The sequence below is a fragment of the Sander lucioperca genome, chromosome 18 (genome assembly GCF_008315115.2).
Source record: "Sander lucioperca isolate FBNREF2018 chromosome 18, SLUC_FBN_1.2, whole genome shotgun sequence".
In the NCBI taxonomy this organism is placed as follows: Eukaryota; Metazoa; Chordata; class Actinopteri; order Perciformes; family Percidae; genus Sander; species Sander lucioperca.
Genome location: NC_050190.1, coordinates 17364468 through 17386242, shown reverse-complemented (window position 1 = coordinate 17386242; position 21775 = coordinate 17364468). Strand labels below are relative to the sequence as shown.

Sequence of the window (21775 nt, the reverse complement as noted above, 5' to 3'; positions counted from 1 at the left end):
GAACTGACTGTTCCTCTGCAACGTCCCCACCCACAAACAGCTATATGATTCTGTATGGGGGCACAGATAGCAACACAACTCCTCTGCAGAGGCATCTCCCAGGAGAAAATACTTTAAGGTGTAGCATTTCAATGGTACTTTAGTTAAAGTTTTGACCAAACCTAGCTTTGAGGATTTTTTTTTGTTGTTGGGAGTGTTTTTTTATTGTGAAATTCCACTTTTTGTTTAATATAGCTGTTATTTCTAGACAGTAGATGAACAACTTGGTTGATGAGTAACCATTGGTGTTAAGAGTAAATAGTTTTGGTATGAGTGGCAATGTCCTTTGCATTTCCTGCATCAAGTCACTTGCACAAGACTCAAGTGGATTAAACAAATGAGATATGATGTGTTAACACTCCACGATAATGCTTTTATAGCCTATCTGGTTTAAACAGACCTATCTACCTTTTATTCTTTAGTAGCAAATAGCAAAACAGCCTTCCTTGATTATATCGTAATGCACAACACTAAGCCCATTAGCCATGAATCCTTTAATGACAATGATCATTTGAAAAATATAGTGAAATACTTGACTTAAAAAAAGAAAGAACTTGACAGATTTGAAAACAGATGTGTGGAGAACAGCTTTGATTAGTTCAAAGTGTGAATCTGAAGGGGATACACAGCCGAGAATTGGAGACATGCAAAACATTGTCAGAACACAAAAACCTGAAGAACAGCCAATGTCTTAAACCAAAAAAAAAAAAAAAAAAACATACAACTGAACAGTTAACTATCTGCACAATGTTTTGCATGTTATTGAACAGACATGCAATCCAAAGCACATACAATAATTAAGCATTTATTTTAGTATAAATATTAATCTCTAGGATTATTTTTCTCAGTTACATTACAGATAATGGAAAAGGAAATCAGAAAAGCATGGAGCATGCTCACGTTGCTCCTTGGTCTACTTGGCACACTGCCTGCTGAGCCATTTTGTTCCAAACATGGGCCGACAGAGAAACTTTAAACTTCACCAATTTAAAATATTTTCCTATACAAATACATAACAAAAGATGCTACCCTCAATTCCAAGCCAAAGAATCCAACATCCTGACACCGGGACCAGTTTGAATTCTCTTTGTTAAGTCAAATATGATCTAAATATGATCCTCTACCCAAATAAGACAAACTCAGAGAAGCGACCTTTACAGCCTGCAACAAGCTCATATAAATGAATAACATATGACGAAGAGAGGGTAAAGAACTAATAATGACACATTAGCTGGTTGCGTTTCAGGTGACTGACTTACAACAAAAACATTTGGATAACATTGTCACACTTCTGTGTGTTTTACAAGGCCATATATCGTCTATAGAGTTGGGAGTGAATCCAAAATGAAAAGTGCACTATGAATGAAGGCCAATTTTTTTCTTCATTTTGAAAAATTCACTTGCATAATAAAAGATAAGAAAGAAAGAACGGGGCACAGGTAGAATTAAATCAATCGATCGTCATTCAACTTGCGAATTTAGAAAGGTGACAAGCAGCATTATGGCCATTTCGCAGCCTGCAGTTGAGCCATTGCCCAACTTGCAATGCACTCGCAACATACGTGATGTATTTAATGGCATAAAGAAAAAGGGGAAACGGCCCCTCCCCTACTGCGGTGATACCTTTCACATTCTGACTTCTCACTGCGTGTCCTTATGCTTTAAGAAAAAGGTAGTGACTAGTGTCATGTGCTCTTTAAAGCGAGAAGTTATTTCAAGAAATAGCCAAGACCTGAGTCACTACCCTCGCTAGCGGCCTATCTGCACTAAACTGAGCGTAATTCTTATTGCCTTGGTCGTCCTGTTGCTCTTTTCAACAGGTTTACCAATATGGTCCAAACCCGCCGGAAAATCCCCTACTGACATTCATGACATGGTGACAGTGTGGACAAAGAGTTAAAACACGTTAAGCATGGTTCGTCTGCCGAGAACTAGCTTTAATGGTGGGACAGAGTTCGTGTTGCAGTGGCTCTCAGTCCCAGTTCTCCCAGTCTTCGTCCATCTGGTAAACAAACAAAAAAGAAAGGAAAAAGGGGGTTCGTAAAACATTCTAACTGTTTTACATTTTAATTTAACATTCTGGTAAATGTCACAACACTAACCTCTCCAGAAGCTTCTATTTTAGAGAGAGCCATTTGGACTTCTTCTTCTGTCATGTCCAGGTCGAAGTCTTTCTCCCAGTCCTCACTCACATCGGTGCTGGACCCTGGAGACGGAAAGACAAATTTGGAACTTTCTGTGACCTCAACTCTGCTGCTTCTTCTAAGCCTATTTAGTGGAAAACTCATAACCACATCACTGAACCTAATCCTGTTAGGATTTATACTCACAAACTGGAACAGTAAGAATCTCATTGTCAACTGAAAAACCTCCTCAAGTCATTGTACCTTTCTTGCCATTGTTAGAGGGCGTAGATTTCCCGCTGTCAGAGTTAAGCTCGAACACTCTCAGGTCCTGCGGACCCTCCTCCTTTGCTGCTTCTGGTTTAGAGGTGGGGGCAGAAGCCCGCGCTGATGCCCCATCAACAGTGACCTCTGGCTGGGTTACAGCTTCCACTTGAGCCTCAAGAGGTAAGTTACTCTTTCCAGGGGCAGATGCTAGATTGTAGTTACCCTTCCCAGGCCTCTGCTCTTCTTGTGTCTTGTCCGCAACATCTTCCAAGCTAGCTTCGGTCAGTTTCTTAGCTAGCTCTGTGACAACGGGCTCGGGCCGCACTTCCACCTGCGTTGGCAGGCTGATGCTGTCGCTGCTGACTGAGAGGGTAGCGTCACGCTCCTCGCCGGGAGACAGGACGGGGCTCAGCAGAGGCGTTCCTGTGGGAGCAGTAGAGGTTGTGGGCAGCTGGGTTGAGCTGTTGTGGGGTGTGAAGTTCAGTTGAGATGATGACGTGGCGCCGAGGAAGTCATCTGGCAGTAACAGCATAGTGAGGCAGTGTAAGTAACAGGTTTTACGGGGCAATCTGTGTATTTGGAAAGTAAAACTAAAAATAGCATACCCTCCTCCTCCTCCTCCCAGCCCAGGGTCTCTGTGTGTGTAGTCTGTTCTGCCCTTTGCTTCAATGCCACTCTCCTCGCCTCCTCCTAAAATTAAAAAAAATATAAAAATTGTTTGTATCGGTAACATTTTTTTTAGCAACCTTCCTTGGGTAATGCATATCTGTTACATTTGTTTTTTTTGCATAAGATGTAAAAGGGGCTAAAATTCTGTGCCACCTTTATGTTGTTAACTAAAGATACGTCAGTTCTCCTTGTAAACACCTTGTTGTGTCGTGTGTGTATATATATATATATATATACACACACACACACACACACATATACATACATACACACACTGATTAAAGGCCTAAAATGCCCAAAAAAAAGGAAAAACAAATGTAATTATTACTATTAATAATTATGACAGACAGACTTTATGAGATAGATATATATATATATATATATATATATATATATATATATATATATATATATATATATATATATATATATAGATATATATATATATATATATATATATCATAAAGTCTGTCTGTCATAATGTCTTTATATTATTTAAATAAAAACAAAATAATTCAATTAAAGTGTTCTAAGATTATATAACACAACCAGTGCTTTTTACAGGCACAGTAGGCAGACCCACTGGCAGTGACTCAGGACCTCATGCATGTTTCCGCCAGCAGGTGGCACCCAAGACAACTTAGTAAACTGAACTGAGTTTATGGGAAATACATCTTGAGGATAGTCTGCATTTTAGGATACACAACATAAAATAACATGATTACCTGGTCCAACTGGAAGACTCTGTAGAAATACCTCTGCCAGAATTCTGAATGTGCAACTGCCACTGGCACCTGTGAATAAAAAAAAACTGTCCTCATCTGGTACATTGCACTTACAATTATGATGACATCTTGTTCTTTTTGCATTTGAAAGCACTTATTGTAGGTCACTGTGGATAAAATAGTCTGCCAAACAAATGTCATGTCATGTAATGTATTAGTTTAAAACAAAACTGGACGCTGGGCTCCGTACGGTAAGTGTTATTAAAAGCATCAATACATACCATTTTGGTGTAAAGGGCTCGGATAGAGGGACTGTTGACCAAAAGCTCTGAGATTTCTCCTTTCTTATCTTCCAAACTGAAGCTGGACAACCAGTTGTCAAACTGCTCTGGGGGACCTGGACAAAAATAACTTCTCATTAAAATACACTCAAAAGATACCAAAGAACATCAGCAAATATTAGGAAGGCATCCATCTTACAATTATCACATTTTGAATTACACAGTGGGTCACCACACAAATCACACAAATCCAGTAAACTAATTATTCAGCACTGACTATAATAACTATATTACTCATTAGCATTCAAATCCTGGCAACACAAAACAAAAATGACATAAAAGTTGAGAGGGCAGCTTTTAAAAGGCAGATAATATGTATGATTCGGGGACATGTATGTGTCACAGCAGCAAAAGGAAGAACAAAAACAGATACGTAGTATAGAGAGTAAGTAGTGAACACCTAAATTCAGTTAGAAACACAACAAATTAAAGAATGCCTTACTTCAAAACACAACATAACTAATCTAATATTCTGGTGGAGGCATTGCACTACTTCACTATGTAGTGTCTTACCATCAGGCTCATTGCAGTATGTAGCAGGGTCAGCTTGCAAACTGTAGAGACGTGCCTGCAGGGCAAACAAATGCTTAGCTGTAGTTACTTTATTTCCACATGCACATCATGTGCTCACTTTCACAGTCCAGTAGCCTCTTATGGCAAATCATAAGAAAACTAAATCTGTCCTGATTGAATCAACACTTTGTTCAATATTTTCAAGGAGATCAACCAAAAAGTTAAATTTTCCATTCAATTGTTCATTCACAAGAACCCCCGCACAAAGATCATTCATAGTTCAGCTGTTTTATCATTTAGAAACTGCTTTTTTTGTGAAACAGACAATCTGTCTTATTAACACAGGTCACTCCAAAGTCCATTTTTCAGCTAAATGTACGAGTAGAACTGTTGCCCACCTTAGAACTGTCGTAGATCTCTGTAGTTCCTGTTGGCGTTGCCACCAATGTGATTACGTCACAGTCGATGGTTTTATCAGGGGGTGGAGCAAACGTGTCCGTTATCACCCCTAAGAAACTAGAAAGGCTCTTCTTTACCTTTTCTGAGGTCTCAGAGGAACCTTCCACCTGGGAAGCAGTATAAATAGACAGGTTAGATTAGGTATTTAGCAAATAATACTTAAATCATACTGTATGACGTGGGTCTACTGAACACACATTCAACAGCCATTTCACCTAACTGTCAAGAGATACTTAAATAAAAAACAACGAACAAGGTAAAGGCTGCAACTTACCGCAAGCTTGTTTCTGACAGCAGTGGCTGTAGCCACAAGTGAGCAGGTTGTGTCATGTTGCACCACAGTGGAGAACTCTGTCAAGTCTCGCTTTATGAATTCTAAGGCCTCAGATGACTGCAAAGAAGAGAGTCAAATAATTAACATCCAGATTCAACTTTATCATCTCCATTAGCAAGCTCTTGTTGTTTCAGATGTACGTGAAAACATTACATTCAAATAACACAAAAAATAGAGTTCAATGGCACTCACAGCAACAATATATAGAAAACATAACATACTAGTGCTGAGCGATATGGAAAAAAAATTCTTCAATATTGATATTGCGACGATATTGTAGTGTTGATTATTGGTGCTTTCACAAAATATTCACACAATGGGATTTTTTGATAAATAATCATCAGTAATGTGGATATGATGTAATGTAAAAGTGGGTAAAGGCAAATAATATAACTGAGAGTCTGGTAAATTTAGAAAATTAAGTCACTTTCAGTAGTTCAACAACCTTCAAGCACTGTGAATGAATCAGCCTCACACTTGTTCTAGAATTTCTTCCTGGAACATCAAAGCCAAACTTTCTTTGGAAAAGAGATGTTCTGAGAATTGAACAGCTGTAACTTTATTGATTGTCTGCTCATGCTAACAGATAGCTGGGACAGCTTAACTTGTGTCTTTTACCTGAATAATGCTATGCATTCAGTTTTTATTGACAGAGGTAAAGGTTCCAAAATCATGCCACACAATGGTGACAACAGCTTTGGACATTAAACTGTACAAACTGTGCGTGGCCAGCTTTTGTGGAGTTGAGGAGTTCAAGTCATTTGGAAGAGAAAAAACAGCCTTTGCTGACTTTTGCAGACCACTGCAGTTGAGTCTATGAATTTTACTGGATTTACTGTCAGTAATTATGTTGCCTGGGTATATATATATGTTTTGGCTCTGACCTTTCATGACAAATATGCGGATAACTGTGTGTTGTTCAGTAAAATATAACTGGTGTTTTATGCATCTATTGAAACATTTTATGAAATTTAAACATTGAAGGGAGAGTAGCGGTTGGCATTGAAATATTCCTCAGAGCAACATCTGACAAACATTGTAAAGGCTGAGCAACTACTAATGATACAGTAAAAAGTACTAATGTCCATGGTGTGGATTACCTTATCTTTGACGGCCTGGAAGCTCTGCTGAAGCCAGCCTCCCCACCAGCCTTCTCTGTAAACATACAGACATTTAGAAATGAGCTACGTTTTAAAACAGCAGAAAAAATATGTACACCACAACTGCTCGACCCATGTGCATTTATCAAATATTTAAAATGCTGTGTCAATACAGCAAGGCAGGCTGTCAGCTGTTTTCTTTCTCAAGCTATCTCTCTAACGTTAGCTAGCTAACTTACACATACACAGCCTGGCAAGCTAAACGAGTTAGCTAACGTCAGCTATCACTGCCATGCAAGCTAATTAGTCGAAATAAAGCCATGAATGCCATTTGTAAGGCTTAATAAAACGCTAGTTACCAAAATGAAGGATATATACAGTCCGCTATTCGTTATTGCGTGATTTAAGCTGCTCTACACCACAGCTAACCAGGCTATGCTAACGCTAGCCAGGTTATGTTTTGGTAAACAAATGCACTTCCTGAACTGATTCTGTGAGCTGTAAAGTACAACGTTTAAACAAAGTAACTATACCAAATCGTATACGACACACAACGCAATAAGGAACACAATATGCACACGATTTCGGTGCTCTCTGCTATATGACCGTTCATTTTAAAACAAAAAGTAATTTGCGAGTTCACTCTCACCCTTCAGCCATCTTCAGACGATGACATCATCAGTATTTACTGAACTCTAACCCGGTTACATGGCTAAAAAAATACACACGTAATGCAATGTGACTTCCCTCCTGAGATATACAGATAATCACATTCACATATACGGTGAGAAATCACTGTTTTAAATTTTAATTTTTTACAGTTTGTAACCAGTATATTATGATTTGCAGTCTTTGAGCTAACTATGGTGGCTGCAGAGGACCAAATTGGACGGCAACGCTAAAGTGAATCACTGTGGGCTACATCGACTTACTAAAAGAATGAGAGGACTTTCAGTTGTTCTCTATTGTGTTTATGTATTGTTAGAAGCAAGAGCTGACCAACCTTTACATGTGACTTCACACTGTTATAAGGTCAGAAGGTTTTGTATCCTACTTCTGCATATCTATACCAGACCCAACAGAAACAGATTTGTCAAGGCACTAGATTGAAAATATTATGAAATAAACAAAACTGCACCCTGTGTAGGCACAAGGAGAACTGTTTGAAAAGTCATCAACATTTAAGTAAATGCAGTTTAGAGTTACCATCACACAGTTGGCAGAAGTGCATCAAAACAAAAGAGGACAAACTGCAGCACAATGCTTCCATGAATGAGCCTAACGATTTAAACATATGCAAGTTGTTTTCTTTTCATTAAACCTCATTTAACCAATACGTTGCATACAAAACCAAACAAATGAATCCAGACCACACCTCTCCTTGTTGAGCCTTTATGTTGGCTAATTAGTGTTTAGCAAGTCCAACCTGAATCCCAGCCCTCATCAATCTCCTGATCTCAGTACATCTGTGGATGTGCATGTGAGCGTATGTGCACACCGTATTGCATATGCATGTTGACCCCCAGCAGCTGTGCATTCCCCTCATTAGTATTCTGGGTGAAAAGGGGGATGTAGGCTTTACTTAGCACAAAATGAAAAAGAACAGGCAACAAGCCTCTGGAAGTGTGTTCTCCCTTAATTGAAGTTCCCCCTTATCCAGACGCTGCACAATGTGTGCGTATGTTCCTCAATATGTCTCCCCTGTCCAGCCCCTCAATCCTCTTAATTGGGTCTTTCAGTCCCCTAATTAACTCTGTCAGTGCAGGGTGTGCTGAGCCAAGTTGGGACAAGTACTCCTCTATTGATCAGTATCTGAAGCAGTTAACTTATCCATCTGTCTACATGGTACGGTGTTTGGATTTAATGCACAAAAGGGTAAATGTGTAGTATCATCAACACCTTGTGTTGGTAAAATGCTTATGCCTTTGATTTTTGCTTCTTCTTCTTCAGCTGATAAGCAATTTAGTAGATTCAATTTGTACTATTTTATCTCAGATTTTAGATTACTTAATCTGACGTGTAGTTGTTTTTGAAGACAATATAGTACGGTTGTGTATGAACTGTAACTCTCCTCTCTATAAGAATCTATTGAATTTTTTCCATCCATTATGGTTAATATGGAATACTAAAATGCAGTGGTGGAAAGTAACTTAAACATGTACAGTTTAAGGTTTTTGCCCTTCCATTTTATGCTACTTTGTACTTCTACTTTACCATACAGTATATTTTAGAGGCAGATATTGTACTTTTTTCTTATAAAAAAGTTTTAATGATCTGCTACTGTTGTACATTTCAACCCGTGTTCAATGCAAGTAAACTTGTTTAACCTTGTTTTCATAGTGCCTGCCTTATTTTCTCTTGTTTTAAGATAATACCATTTGTCTGTAGAGTTGATTAAAAACAGGTTGAAATATTGTTACCTTTACCCTGCATAATAAAGTTTTAATGTTTCAATTATCAACACAAATGGATATGTTGTAGATTTACAGTAAACCTCCAACCAGACCAACTACAAAAAAAATGCTAGTCACAAATGAATGAATCAGGGCTGATCATATATGGCACTATGAAAAGGGTCCTTTGGCAAAATAAGTACTTTTATTACTTTAAGTTAATTTTGCTGATAATATTTCTGTACTTTTACATGAGTAGGATTTTGAATGCGGGACTATTTACTTGAATTTTTACATTGTAGTATTACTACTTTAACTTAAATAAAGGATGTGAACACTCCCTTCCCCCCTTGCTAAAATGATCCTTTTCTGTATCACTGTGTTTAATTTTCAGAGGTAATTGTGCACAACATTATGACTTAAACCAGAGCTGCCACTGCTGGTTAGCGTATGCTAAATAGCACCATGATGACAGCAGAGGCTGACCATAATGGCACACAGAGGACCTGTCCATATTGTATGATTTAAAAAGCATATCCATTACACACCACACACATCACACTCACTCACCCACCCACCCACACACACACACACACACACACACACACACACACACACACACACACACACATGCTCTAGACTGCTGATGCCACACCGTGGGTTAATACCATCTGCTGCTGATCAGGAAACACCAGCTTTGCACAAGTCAGTGTCTGTAATTATCTACCTAGAGCAAAGGGAGGCCGATCCCCACTAATCTCCACAATGTGTTCCGCTTCCCATTCCCACCTGTGCCCAAGTAAAAGGGGGGGCCTTGTGGGAGGACCCGGGGTCTCTGTGTCAAGGGACCAGGAACCAGGTGACGCTGCAACACCGGCCCCCACGACAGAAGCTCTGTCGCTTGGTTTGGCTGGCAGCTGCCTCCCCCCACTGAGACATCCCACAGCTGACAATCCCCAAGTACTGACAGGGGCTCTTTTCAGTGTCAATAGCCTCATATATTAGAGCTAACCGCCTTTGTGGCGAGCGATGGTGTCAGGCCTTTTGGCCCGACAGCGCTTGTTACCATGATGAAATGTAGATTGAATGGAGGGGGTCTGTGTCTCAGGCACGAGAGCTTGGACTCCCCCGGCCTTTGTGTCTCACGCATGGCTATTGTTCAAACCTATTCAGGACTCTCAGGAGGAGGAGGTGGGGTAGGAGGGAGGTGGGTGAGAATGAGTTACATCTCTTCATTTCTCCCCTGATCTCCAACTCATCTGTCAGCCGTGGGAGGATAAGCATGTATTTTACACGCTTGATTTGTTGCTAAGTGAAGGCCGGCCATTGTCATGTTGTTTGACTAAATCATGTTCATGGCAATCAGTGTGTATAATAGTTTGTGGTTTAGTGGATTAATCATTATTATGAATCAGCTAGCACTTGATTTTTTTTTTTTTTTTACACAAATGCAATATTTGTTTGCAAATGTGTGTTGAATGTACATGGACATATTCAAAGAAGTCAATCCTGTGTGCTTTGATACTTTTTTAGACTAATCGTGTCTTCTGCTTTAAAATTTGTCCTTTGTGTGCCCATATCCATGTTCTTATGAGACAGAGACAAATCGTTGGCCTCGAGCTAAGGACATGGCTATGTCCCTCGCCTGCGTCAAACAAAAGTGACGCCTTCCTGGCGCCTGTGTCGTCCTTTCATCTCCTACTCCCTGTTGAGGTGAAGATGGATGGTCCCCTGGCTCAAGAACACCACATTCAGCGTCTGTGCTGGCGTATTGTCTCGTCCTTCTGTCCCTCTTTAGCTCTTTAGAGGTTAGTCTGTCCAAAGCTGGTTAGCAACCAGTGACACCCTTTCCTAGATATCCATTTTTACACTGCCCTCCTGTCCTCCCAAAGCCCCAACAAAACCCCTTCTGTTCAGTTAAAGATGATGCGGCTGTATTGTTTCGATACAGCTGCTGTGTATTTGTCAGTATGTGTCTGAACCCTTCCAGAAAAGTAGCTGCCTTGTAAAAATAAATATTACCTGGCAGATATTGTTTGGTTTTGTTTTTACAACTTGTATTGACAAAACTACCACAAATACAATAACTGCAACAACAAAAAATAGTATATTAATTTAAATAGTCATGAAAAGAAGATAGCAAACAAGAGTTTTTATTATAACAAAATTTTAATTTAGGGAAAATAGAAATCCTGCACAATAGGATACACCAGTTCCATTTCTGACAATGTTTCATCACCACAAATATCAGATAAATTACAATATTTGCTACTCTGGTAAAATCCTGCGTGTATTTAGAATATTTATATATATTTCTTGTATAAACAATGCAGAAGAGACAGTTGATCAAAAATAGCAGCAGTTTGCATGGCAGAAGATATATATACAGTATGTACAAGCTCTGGCACCAGCCATTATTTTAGCAGTTCCTTTAACAATCTTCTGTGAGCTGCTTGGTTCATTGCAATGATCCAAACAGTAGAGGTCAGTTTTTTTAAGAGTGTCCTGCTCACTTGGTCATAGCCAGGCTGTGTAATGTGGAGGTAGTGGTGGGCAAAGGTTGGCAGAGTGAGCAGGGGCAGGGCATGCCGGGGAAGTGCCTGTAGGAGCTGGCCAGGTGGAGGGGGTCCTTCAGAAGGCCCTGGACTGGAGCGTGAAAACTCAAGAAGCTGGCAGATGGAGGGGAGTGCAGGGCTGTAGCCGGAGAAGGTGAGTGATGCTGGAGAGCTGAAGGCGTGTTGGCCACCAGAGAGTGCAGAGACTGGGCCAGAGGATGCAGAGGGAGGTGGGGAGCAGTAGTGCGGCTCTGGGCAGCAGCACTGCCTCCATAAACATCCCCCACCAACTTTTTCATCTCGTCCAAGGAGCTGGACAGCATGAGGATGTAGTTGCGAGCCAACAGCAAAGTGGAGATTTTTGACAGCTTACGGACTGAAGGTCCATGAGCATAGGGCATAACCTCTCTCAGGCTGTCCATCGCCTGGTTCAGATCATGCATCCTTTTCCTCTCCCGACTGTTGACCTTTAGTCTCAGGTCTTGCACCTCGTTGTTGTTGAGCTCAGACCTGGTCTTGGTCTTACCGCCCCCACTGCAGCGCTCCGTCCTGCCCTGGCCGGCCTCGCTGTCTGCTCTGTTTTCTTGGCAGTATTGTTGGAACATCTTGTTGGAGAAGAAGCTCCTGGGAGAGTCGTCCACCACCAGGTCTGGGGATACAGAGCGGCTGCAGGTGGAGCCAGAGTCGGAATCCATCTCAGTTGAAGCAGCTTAAAGTGGGACACAAATCAAAATAATCGACCAAAAATACTAGCCTGAATGCTGGGAGCTTGAGTTTAAATACTACAGATGCCTCCTAGTTTTCTGCTTTCAAGTTGTTCCAGTTCCCTGTAGTGTCACCACAGTCTCACTTCTCTCCGAGTTGCGCTGTTCAGTCTGATGATCAGTCCTGTCCACAGGAGTGAGTCTGTCTAAACTGTCACCCTCTGGGGCCACTGGGGTGTATTTATACCACCAGCATAACAAAGGAACAATAAAGCTGCATAATGAGACACTTAGAGCCACAGCCAATTGCAGAAGGGACACACTTTCACCCCCCTCTCTCACACCTCCTTCCTGCAGCCCCCACGTCACCTTCCCACACCCACGTTTAACTCCCCCAACCTTGATGAACCCCCTACACATTAACCAAAACAGGGGTATGTTCACATGTTGTGTTAAACTCCCCATAAGGTAACTAGGACTATGCCAAAACTTTCATTAAATATAGTTGTGCAGTATATGTGTGAACATAAAATTGGATCAAAGTTCTATTTAGCAAGTAGGCAGAGTATTTATTGTTATTATAATAATGTAGACAAGGTTAATGTAATCATTCCAATATGCAATCACTGTAATTTTTTTCTCTTAAGCTGCCTAATATATGGCTTTACTCACCCTATACAGACATTCAAAATGAAGTAAAAGTGAGTGTGAATCACAGATCTGCAGAAGAGTGAAACGGACCACATTTTTATTGCCCTGCTCCATATCAGATATATGATGCCTTCGAGGCCTTATTTACATATGGTATCCATGAGACACTTTGGGGAAAGGTATGAAGCACCATATGAGGTGCTTAAACATGTAAAGAGCAGCGTTAATGGGAGACTAGGTACAATTCAACCAGGAGCTCGGGACAAAAGAGGTCAGATAAATTTGACTTGGCTCTCCAAACAGTCTGTGAAATCACATCACTATCACTGGAAGGGGGTCCTTCAGATGGGGAGGAGGTAGTTAAAAAGATACTAAAGAGTGGGCACAGCTTTGTCTTCCCCTAATTCAACCGTAAAGCTACTACTTTCTCAGTTTTTTTTTCCACACTAGCTTGAAGTATTTTTTTCTATCTCTTGATATAAACAGCGGCTGTCAGAAAAACAAGACAAACTTCCATTCATGACATATAAATTCCTATCAGGCTTAATGTCCAGCATGTATCTGTTGAAGGTGCCTTTATTGTTATTCACAGAGAAATAACATTTTTCATCTGCATTTAACCCATCCTATAGGCCTACATAGGAGCAGTGGGCAGCCACAGGCACACAGGGACCAACTCCAGTCTTTTTACCAGTGTCTTTGTGTCATTGGGAACTGACAGAAGCACTAACATGAACATAAAAAGTAAATTAAATTGAACATACATGTTTTTGGGGGTAGACACTGGACCACCCCCACACTAACATGGGGAGAACATGCAAACTCCACACAGAAAGGCCCTGGATTTCAACAGGAATTTCCTACTTCCTTCTGCCAAGCAAGCAAAACCTCCAGTGAGGCAGTGCTAGAGGGCCAGCAGTTTGTACTGTATAGGTAATATAATAATGTGTTACACCATCCGTAATCTATATCCACGCCATTCCACTTCCGGGATTGCTCCACTGCCGATGGAAATTCCGCCGGATTTCACTCATTTAGACCAGATAGCTGTTGCATTGGACTTTCTCTGTGTTGGCATTTTAAACTCCGGTGGATTTCTGAGGACTATGGTTAACTGCTCCCCAGATCTCGGCAGGGTAAATCCAGACAGCTAGCTAGACTATCTGTCCAATCTGAGTTTTCTGTTGCACGACTAAAACAACCTTTGAACGTACACACGTTCCACCAAAACAAGTTCCTTCCCGAGGCTATTTTGCAGAGGCCACCCAAGAAGACTGTGATTGGTTTAAAGAAAAGGCAATAAACCAGAGCATGTTCTTCTCCCATCCCGGAATGCTGTGTGGACTCGCCAGACCCTCCTCCGCAGCGCTGTGGTGGTAGGTCTGGCAATGTGAAACTACACCATCCGTGGTAGCAAAAAGAGATATGCAAAAACATTTAACCCTGGATGCAGCATTGATTCTAGCCTGTTGCATAATAATGCAGAGTGATTTTACAAGGTTTTATTCATTTCAAATGGAAGAAACATTTTAGAGGCGTGATAATGTGTTGGGTTTCCATCATCTGTCGACTCATTGAAGAAACTATTTGCTTTTCTCTTCTTTGTGCACAGTAGGACATCCTAGTTTATATGTATCTACCCAACAGCAGCATACATTCTCCTCTAGCCGGGGGCGTCTTTGTGCAGCTTCATGATTGTTCTAGAAACTGTGGAGTAGATTTGATCATCGGGCTTAAAGTGCCCAATATTGAAATCCAGAATGCCGCCCTCACAAGGAGCAAGGAATTTCTCTAAATTTCTCCCTGTCTTTGACACATATCGTCTCAATTCCCATATATTTAATGGAAGAGATTAGATGATTCATGAAATGTCCTTTTTTGCATCCTATGGTACTTTCTACTATTCAATGTTCTCTCGACGCTTTTCCTACATATCCTTTTCCACACGGACATGTAAATTAATAAATGGCACCCTTTGTGTTGCATGAAATCTGTTATGGCAGATTATTAAAACTCCTCTAATTTTTCTTTACATGTAGTAAAGTTTCTCACATTGTGCACAAACCCCAAATGTATGATTTCCAAAGGTTATAAATGTGGGGGCTTGTGTATTTTGATGGACACGCATTGGAGCTCACACTCGCTGTATGTGCATTCTCAAAATAACAATCCTTCTCAAACACTGACTGACACCCAAAATAAGTTAGAAGTGGGAATCGAGAGGGCCCTCAGGACCCCCCAACAAAACTCCATCAGGGGGCCCTGCAGGGTGCTTTGGCTTAGCCAACATTCAGTGATATTATAATTGGGGAACCTTGAGAGCCAACATGGGCCATTTATTTGGAGCATATGGATTTTCCCATCGTTAGGCTCAGAGCCAACATGGCTGCAGGACTCTCCTCTGCTAATTGGGTCAGGTCCTAATTAACTACGTTGGACACAATGCTCCAGATTTCATTCTTTTTCTTTCAGTGGTTTTAATGGCTGGTTCTGTGCCACAGCTTTCATTGTGTTCTCCACACTCCGAAGAGAAGAAAATGATCAATAATGTTTCTTTAATGATCTAATAAATTAGCTATAAATTCAGAAAACAATGTGCCAAGGCTGCTCATGAACTGTGCATGAAGTTAGATTAGCGAGATTGTAACCCATATGAACTAATTGGGATACAGAACACCAGTAAGAAACAGCTAAGAGCATTGTGTATTAGTAAAGGTACAATCAGTAGATACACATATATGGATCATTGCTCTAGCTGAATAAAGGGAGTGTAATCAGTCCTTCTCCTACTCCATTACTATATGCATGAGCCAGATAAATTCCATTCTCCTGTTCATTCTTATTCTTATTCATGTGTTTACAGAGGCAACGGGCCACACAGAGAGACACTGAGCTTTGTATTCTACAAATGAAAGCGTAGCCACCCTCCATGTTTCCACATAATCCTTCAATTTTTAACCCTGCATCACAGTGTTTGACTTTCTTCTCTGGATGCAACCTTTCAGGACCCTTCATCTAATTCAAGAGTTTTTTTTTAGGCTTTAGAGACCCCCTTTCAGCTGCCTCACTGGGTGCACTCCAATGAAAGTGCTCAGGTGACCAGAAAATGAGGGCATTATCACAGGCATATGCTTGTAGCAGCAGAGGATCAGGCTAGATTAGGACCTATCATGGCTCAATAAAGCGCTAAGCTCAAGAACAAACTTGTGCTGTGTACCGTAAAGCTTCCTTCTCTCTCTGCTGGTCATTGTTTAACAGGATCAATGGCTAGATCTTCTGTACACACACACACACACACACACACACACACACACACACACACACACACTGGGCTTTAATCTGGGCATGTGGTCATGAGGAGACTCAATTGAGGACGCACAGCAGCCTTTGTTTACCACCATTTTTCTCAATGTCGCTTGGATATCAAGGCTTTTGGATCAAGATCATATAGCAGGAGAAGTGATGAGATATGTGGAATTGGTTTGGTTTGCTTCATCAATTGATCTAAACGTTTCCCTCAGAGTACCAATGTCTGGGGAGAGAGATATAAAATTGTTTCACAAAGTGTCTGAACAGGCCGACAAGTGTTTCTGAGAACAGGGAGTGCTGCCCTTTGTTATCTCTCACTGGGACAAACTGCTCGGTGATTTATTCATTTACACTGCCTGAAACAATTGCATTATCTCGGGCACAACAAAAAGACACAAAGGCGCTATGAAAATCCCCTAGGATGTTTATGAGTCACTAAAGAGTCCAATAACTTTCCCCTTCATCTTTAAGCGGCCACGGAGGGTCGCATGCTGTGGAGGGCTGCAGGGCGAGGGGAGTCAGGTGGGGGGATACAGGCCCAGGGAGAGATGCTGATTATGGGTAGGATAAAAGGAGTCCAGGCCTTCTCCTCTGGAGCTGAATGGGGCTCGGTCAGCAGGCTGTCCCATACACTGGCCTGCTCCATGCTGCTGGAACTTCATAAATTACCCCACAATTACCCCCGGGGGGACACCGAGGGAGGATAGACAGGCGAGAGGGGGAGAGAGTGAAAGGGGAAAGAGCAGAACCGGTTGCCGAGCAGATCGCCATCAGGAGGTGTAGGGCCCAGGTCCAGATGTTGGCCTTCAGGTTGCCAGGACCCAAATGATGGTAGCCTCCTGAAGACTGTCACTACTAAATGAGAAGGATTCACATCTTAAAGCGAATCCATGCAACTTCTTAAAGAAGCAATAACATGCTCTTCTTTAAAAATAAAAAAGGTACCCATCAAAATGCATCCTACTACTCAATTCATTACACTTACTATAAGTTTTACAGCTAGAGCCTTATTTGGTTTGGTATGACCAGCAGCTGATTATGGCTAAAGTTAGTCTGTAAAACAGACATTACATTACATTAATCAGATTACTTTATGCATCTTTTCTTCTGTTTTGTTGTACTGTAACATCACATAAGCATTTATGATTTAACATCATCCTGTAATCATCACTTGTGTTTAGCAAAGGTGCAGTGGCTCACTTTAAGTGCAAGCTCTAAATGTCCAAGGTGAGACATACAGGTGCTGTGTCCAAAATCAATCCCTTGTGCAGTCATGTACTACTAATGGACACTCAATAGTTTACTCAATGATGCATCTACAAAATGCAGTGCATTGCATTGTGGGATTTTTAGCATAAAGTAGTGTACATGCCATGGACACTATTTTTTTCATTCCAATGTGGATTTCTTTTTAAGGGTGCTACTGCTACATAGTGGATACATTTACACACTTTTTTTTTTTCGGATTCGGACACAATCAAATTGCGTACAGTAAATTTAGTGCAATATAAAGTAATTAGGGAGGGATTTCAGACACTGCCACACATACATCTGGTAAATATTATACAGTATATTAAATATTTTCTAATATGAAGTGGTTCTGTCAGAAAATACATGAGTATCAACCTTCTGCGACGTGCATCTGATGATTTGAAATCCTTTTACATTCAGCATCCAAGTACCTGCTTCTTTAAAGGGTTGATTCCCCCAAAAACAGCAGAAACATTGCACTGCATTTTGAAGATGCACCATTGAGTAAACTATTGAGTGTCCATTATAGTGAATGACTGCACAAGGGATTGATTTTGGACACAGCACCTGTGTCTCACCTGCATTGTTGAAACTGTATAACAATCTATATAAGCATATAAAGAGAATTAAAAAGTAAGACTGTTGGGACTGGCCTGTTCTGGGAATGGCAAGGATTACGGGTGGATTACGTGTATAGAGCAACGGTTTATACATTGTCCCATACTAGCAGCCTAAAATCTGGTATTTTATCTGCTTTTATATTTTTAATTGTTTTTAACTGCTCTTTAATGTTTAATTTCTTATACTGCACTGTAGCTTTTATTCTCGTATTTTATCTGTTTTTAATTTTATTATCGTTTTTAACTGCTCTTTAATGTTTTATGTAAAGCACTTTTGCTGAAATGTGCTATACAAATAAAGCTGCCTTGCCTTGGACCTTTAGAGCTAGCTCTTAAAGTGAGCCTATGCTTCTTTAAAGGGTTGATTCCCCCAAAAACATCAGAAACATTAACATCCATGCACATAGTTTGGGTTTTATATGTCCAAGTTTTGAGATCTCTGACATTTCTGCCTCCTCACCAATACAATGAAGATAAATGGAATTGCATTTGTGGTACTGACAGCATTTAATCTGACTTTTAAAATCAACAGCAACATTTCTTTCTGGAAACAGTGTCCTGTACTACTGTGGACAATCCTGAGAACATGTACATGTATGCACAGTCTTCAGAGACTATTATTTATGATATTTACAATGACTTAAAGATAGGTCTGTGAGATATCCAGAGTAATGGGGGAAAAGTTTCTAGAAAGATACGTGGCTGCTGAACTTTTGAATGCAGTTTTTTTTAGAGTAGAGAGCATCACCAACAAAACCTAGTTTACCTCCATTATTTTGGGGTTAAGGTCAGAAGTGGAAGAAGTATTCAGATCCTTTACTGTAAGTAAAAGTACTAATACCACACTGAAAAAATACTCTGTTACAAGTAAAGGTCCTGCATTGAAAATGTTACTTAAGTAAAAGTATGTACTGTAAGTATCATCAGGAAAATGTACTTAAAGTATTAAAAGTAAATGTACTCAATGCAGAAAAATCCTCACCTTTTAGAAACTGGAAACAAACAGTCCTGTGTCTAATCGGCTAATCATTCAGCTGTACTAGTAGGCCTTTATATTGTTGGGTAGTTTAATTTATAATAAAACATCTTATTAAACTACATGTGTTTTGTGTGCAAAAATCCTGGAATCCAGGAATTTCCCCAGTGTGGGATTAATAAAGTCTATCTTATCTTATCTTATCTTGTCTTATCTTAATTTGTAAAGTAACTAGTAACTAAAGCTGTCAGAAGAATGTGGTGGAGTAAAAAGTACAATATGTCTCTCTGAAATGCAGTGAAGTAGAAGTAGAAAGTGGCATGAAAAGAAAAGACTCAAGTAAAGTACAGGTACCACAAATGTGTACTTAAGTATAGTACTTGAGTAAATGTACTTAGTTACATTCCACCACTGGTCAAGACAGATATGTCAAAAGTTGGGTGAATGAAACCAAACCCATCTGCATGGATAGATACCACTAGAAGTAAGTAAGAAAATATGTTATATGTATTTTTGGTCATTTGGATGAACTGTCCCTTTCATCTGATGCTATCTCACATGTTAAATAAATCAACAGTAGAGTTATATGAATTTAGTTAATTACAAGAAAGGGTAATTATACATAGGGGGATACGTGTATGAGTCTGCATAGTTGTGGTAAATTAGAAAAATTATTAAAACAGTTACTTGGCAAATCCTAATCAATCAAACAAAATCACGCACACAAGCCTATATAGATGCACACACTTATACACAACACACACACACACACACACACACACACACACACACACACACACACACAAACACACAAACACACACAAACACACGCACACAAAGTGTATCTGTTCAGCATTGTGCTGGTCACACTTTTGAACAGTTGGCCGCTCACTGATGCATGGGGGTGGCTTTGTGTCAGCGTTCTGCAGACTTCTGCCCCCCCTCTCCCTGCCTCCTCCATCCCCCTTGTCTCTGTGTTATCCAGCCTGATAAAACAAGGGGACCTGCTCGCCCAATAATCTCCCTCTCCAAAGCCCAGGCACAACTCCTGCCTTTCATCAGCACCATTGTTTCAGTCTGTTACCTCCACATGTGCTCCTTCACCACGGCAACACACGCACACATACATCCCCCCCCCTTGTCTCTGTCCCATCTGTGGATAGGCCTGCCATGTGTCCATTCAAAAGGGTGCCGGCGGCAATGCCACTGTATGTGGATGGTACATGATGCTGTCCTTTTGTGTGGCTCTCTGTCCCCAGCTACTTATCGCTGACCCCAGGGTCACAGTGCACAATAACCTGAGTGTTGGTGGCCACTGGCTATCCTCATTGGCCTGTGATTGACGAGCTGATCAATGGTCAGTAAGAGTGTCTGTGCGCCCACATGTGTTCAGTTTCTATACACCCGCTGCAGGCCCATTGAATCAAGTGTGTCTGTTTTTTAGTAATGTCTTTTGAAGGCATCAGACTAGTTAGTGACACACAATTGACTTCTTTGGCTTTTAGCTTGATGTAGTGAAATGAATAACTGCAATTTAGCTCAATGGGCACACGCCTTGTCTGGACATTAGAAAACTGTGAAAGTAGGGTTTATTGCTGTAATATTCCAGTTTTTTTTAAATCATTTATGTATCTTTGTCTACTATTTGGGGTGCTGTTTAGGTGCAAACACTGATTTTGAGAACATCCAAATAAAATTCTACCATATCCCTTCAGTCAGTAATTTTCATCTCATCATCTTGCTCTTCTGCTCTCTTTACCCCCTGCCTTCTTCTTTCTTTCTTCTTTTTTTAATGTCACCCCACCCCCCCCACACACACACACACACACACACACACACACACAAACACTCAGTCCACGAGTCATGGGCTCAGGTGGGCGATTATGGACGCACATTAAACCTTAATTCACATATGGCTGGCTCTGAATACTGATGAGGAGATCCGCTCCTGTGACACATTATCATCCAGTGGCCAACATGGCTAAAACATGGACAGTGTCTACTGCAGATCTATGACTTTGAGTTCATGAAAAGCGCTATATAAATTCAATTTATTATTATTATTATTATTATTATTATTATTATTATTATTATTATTATTATTATTATTATTATTATTATTATATTATAGGACTGACGGATGAAGGAAACACACACACACACACACACACACACACACACATAACATGAAGCACAAACTCAGAGTGGCCGTGTTGTTCTTCTCTGCTTTGCCTACAAAAAGCAGGCCATGACCCTGTGGTTTATAGACCTCCTGTTGTTTAACTAGTGGAGGGAAGAAGGGGGACAGTGTTATTGTCATTAAGCAAAGATATTTTATATTCTGGTTCAGATATCATATCTGCTGAAATCATCTCAGTTTTGACAGTTTTTGCATCTCGCATATTCCCGCTTTGTGTTGCAATTACCGATGTAAATTTATTGGCATTTTTCATCTGTGTTATAGATGGCTCTGCCAATCAAAACTAGGAAATGGAATGTAAGGCAAGGCAATTTTATTTGTATAGCAGCTTTTAAACACAGAGATTAGTCAAAGGGATTTTTAAATTATGTAAATATTGTCATTTTATATGAACGTGTCACATGTACGAGAATGTACTTTTAAAAGCCGTACCAGGGACAGGGGTCGCAAATTAACCTTGGCCAAACCCTACATGCAACACTGCATCTGTATCATGTTTTGTAACCTGTTACAATGGATTTTTTGCATTGTCCCTGACAAATGACA

At 40.4% G+C, this 21775-nt stretch overlaps 2 protein-coding genes across 3 annotated transcripts; both read right to left on the bottom strand.

The window, feature by feature from the left end:
* Window positions 1-517: 517 nt before the first annotated feature.
* On the bottom strand, window positions 518-7467 carry bsdc1 (BSD domain containing 1). Of its 2 annotated transcripts, none has more exons than XM_031288658.2 (11): window positions 7220-7467; window positions 6571-6625; window positions 5411-5527; window positions 5076-5243; window positions 4678-4732; window positions 4105-4220; window positions 3824-3892; window positions 3035-3119; window positions 2427-2945; window positions 2142-2245; window positions 518-2041 (listed from the first exon to the last, which is right to left on the bottom strand). In XM_031288658.2, the coding sequence occupies exons 1-11, from the start codon at window positions 7228-7230 to the stop codon at window positions 2012-2014; spliced, it is 1329 nt and encodes a 442-aa protein (XP_031144518.1). In that variant the 5' UTR covers window positions 7231-7467; the 3' UTR covers window positions 518-2011. The 2 variants fall into 2 exon arrangements, with proteins under 2 accessions (XP_031144518.1, XP_035850686.1); XM_035994793.1 differs by having other exon boundaries at window positions 2427-2946; window positions 3039-3119.
* Window positions 7468-11113: 3646 nt separating this feature from the next.
* On the bottom strand, window positions 11114-12421 carry olig4 (oligodendrocyte transcription factor 4). Its single transcript, XM_031288662.2, has one exon. The coding sequence runs from the start codon at window positions 12211-12213 to the stop codon at window positions 11473-11475; it is 741 nt and encodes a 246-aa protein (XP_031144522.1). The 5' UTR covers window positions 12214-12421; the 3' UTR covers window positions 11114-11472.
* Between the last annotated feature and the right edge of the window lie 9354 nt (window positions 12422-21775).

What these genes read in the sequence shown, in the direction of transcription:
- bsdc1 (XM_031288658.2), bottom strand. An exon ending in CTGTCAGAAACAAGCTTGCG is followed by an intron (nt 5,244 to 5,410) that starts GTAAGTTGCAGC and finishes ACTGCTTCCCAG; the next exon opens with GTGGAAGGTTCCTCTGAGAC. An exon ending in CTCTAACAATGGCAAGAAAG is followed by an intron (nt 2,246 to 2,426) that starts GTACAATGACTT and finishes TTCCGTCTCCAG; the next exon opens with GGTCCAGCACCGATGTGAGT.
- olig4 (XM_031288662.2), bottom strand. Translation starts at nt 12,213, where the DNA reads ATGGATTCCGACTCTGGCTCCACCTGCAGCCGCTCTGTATCCCCAGAC.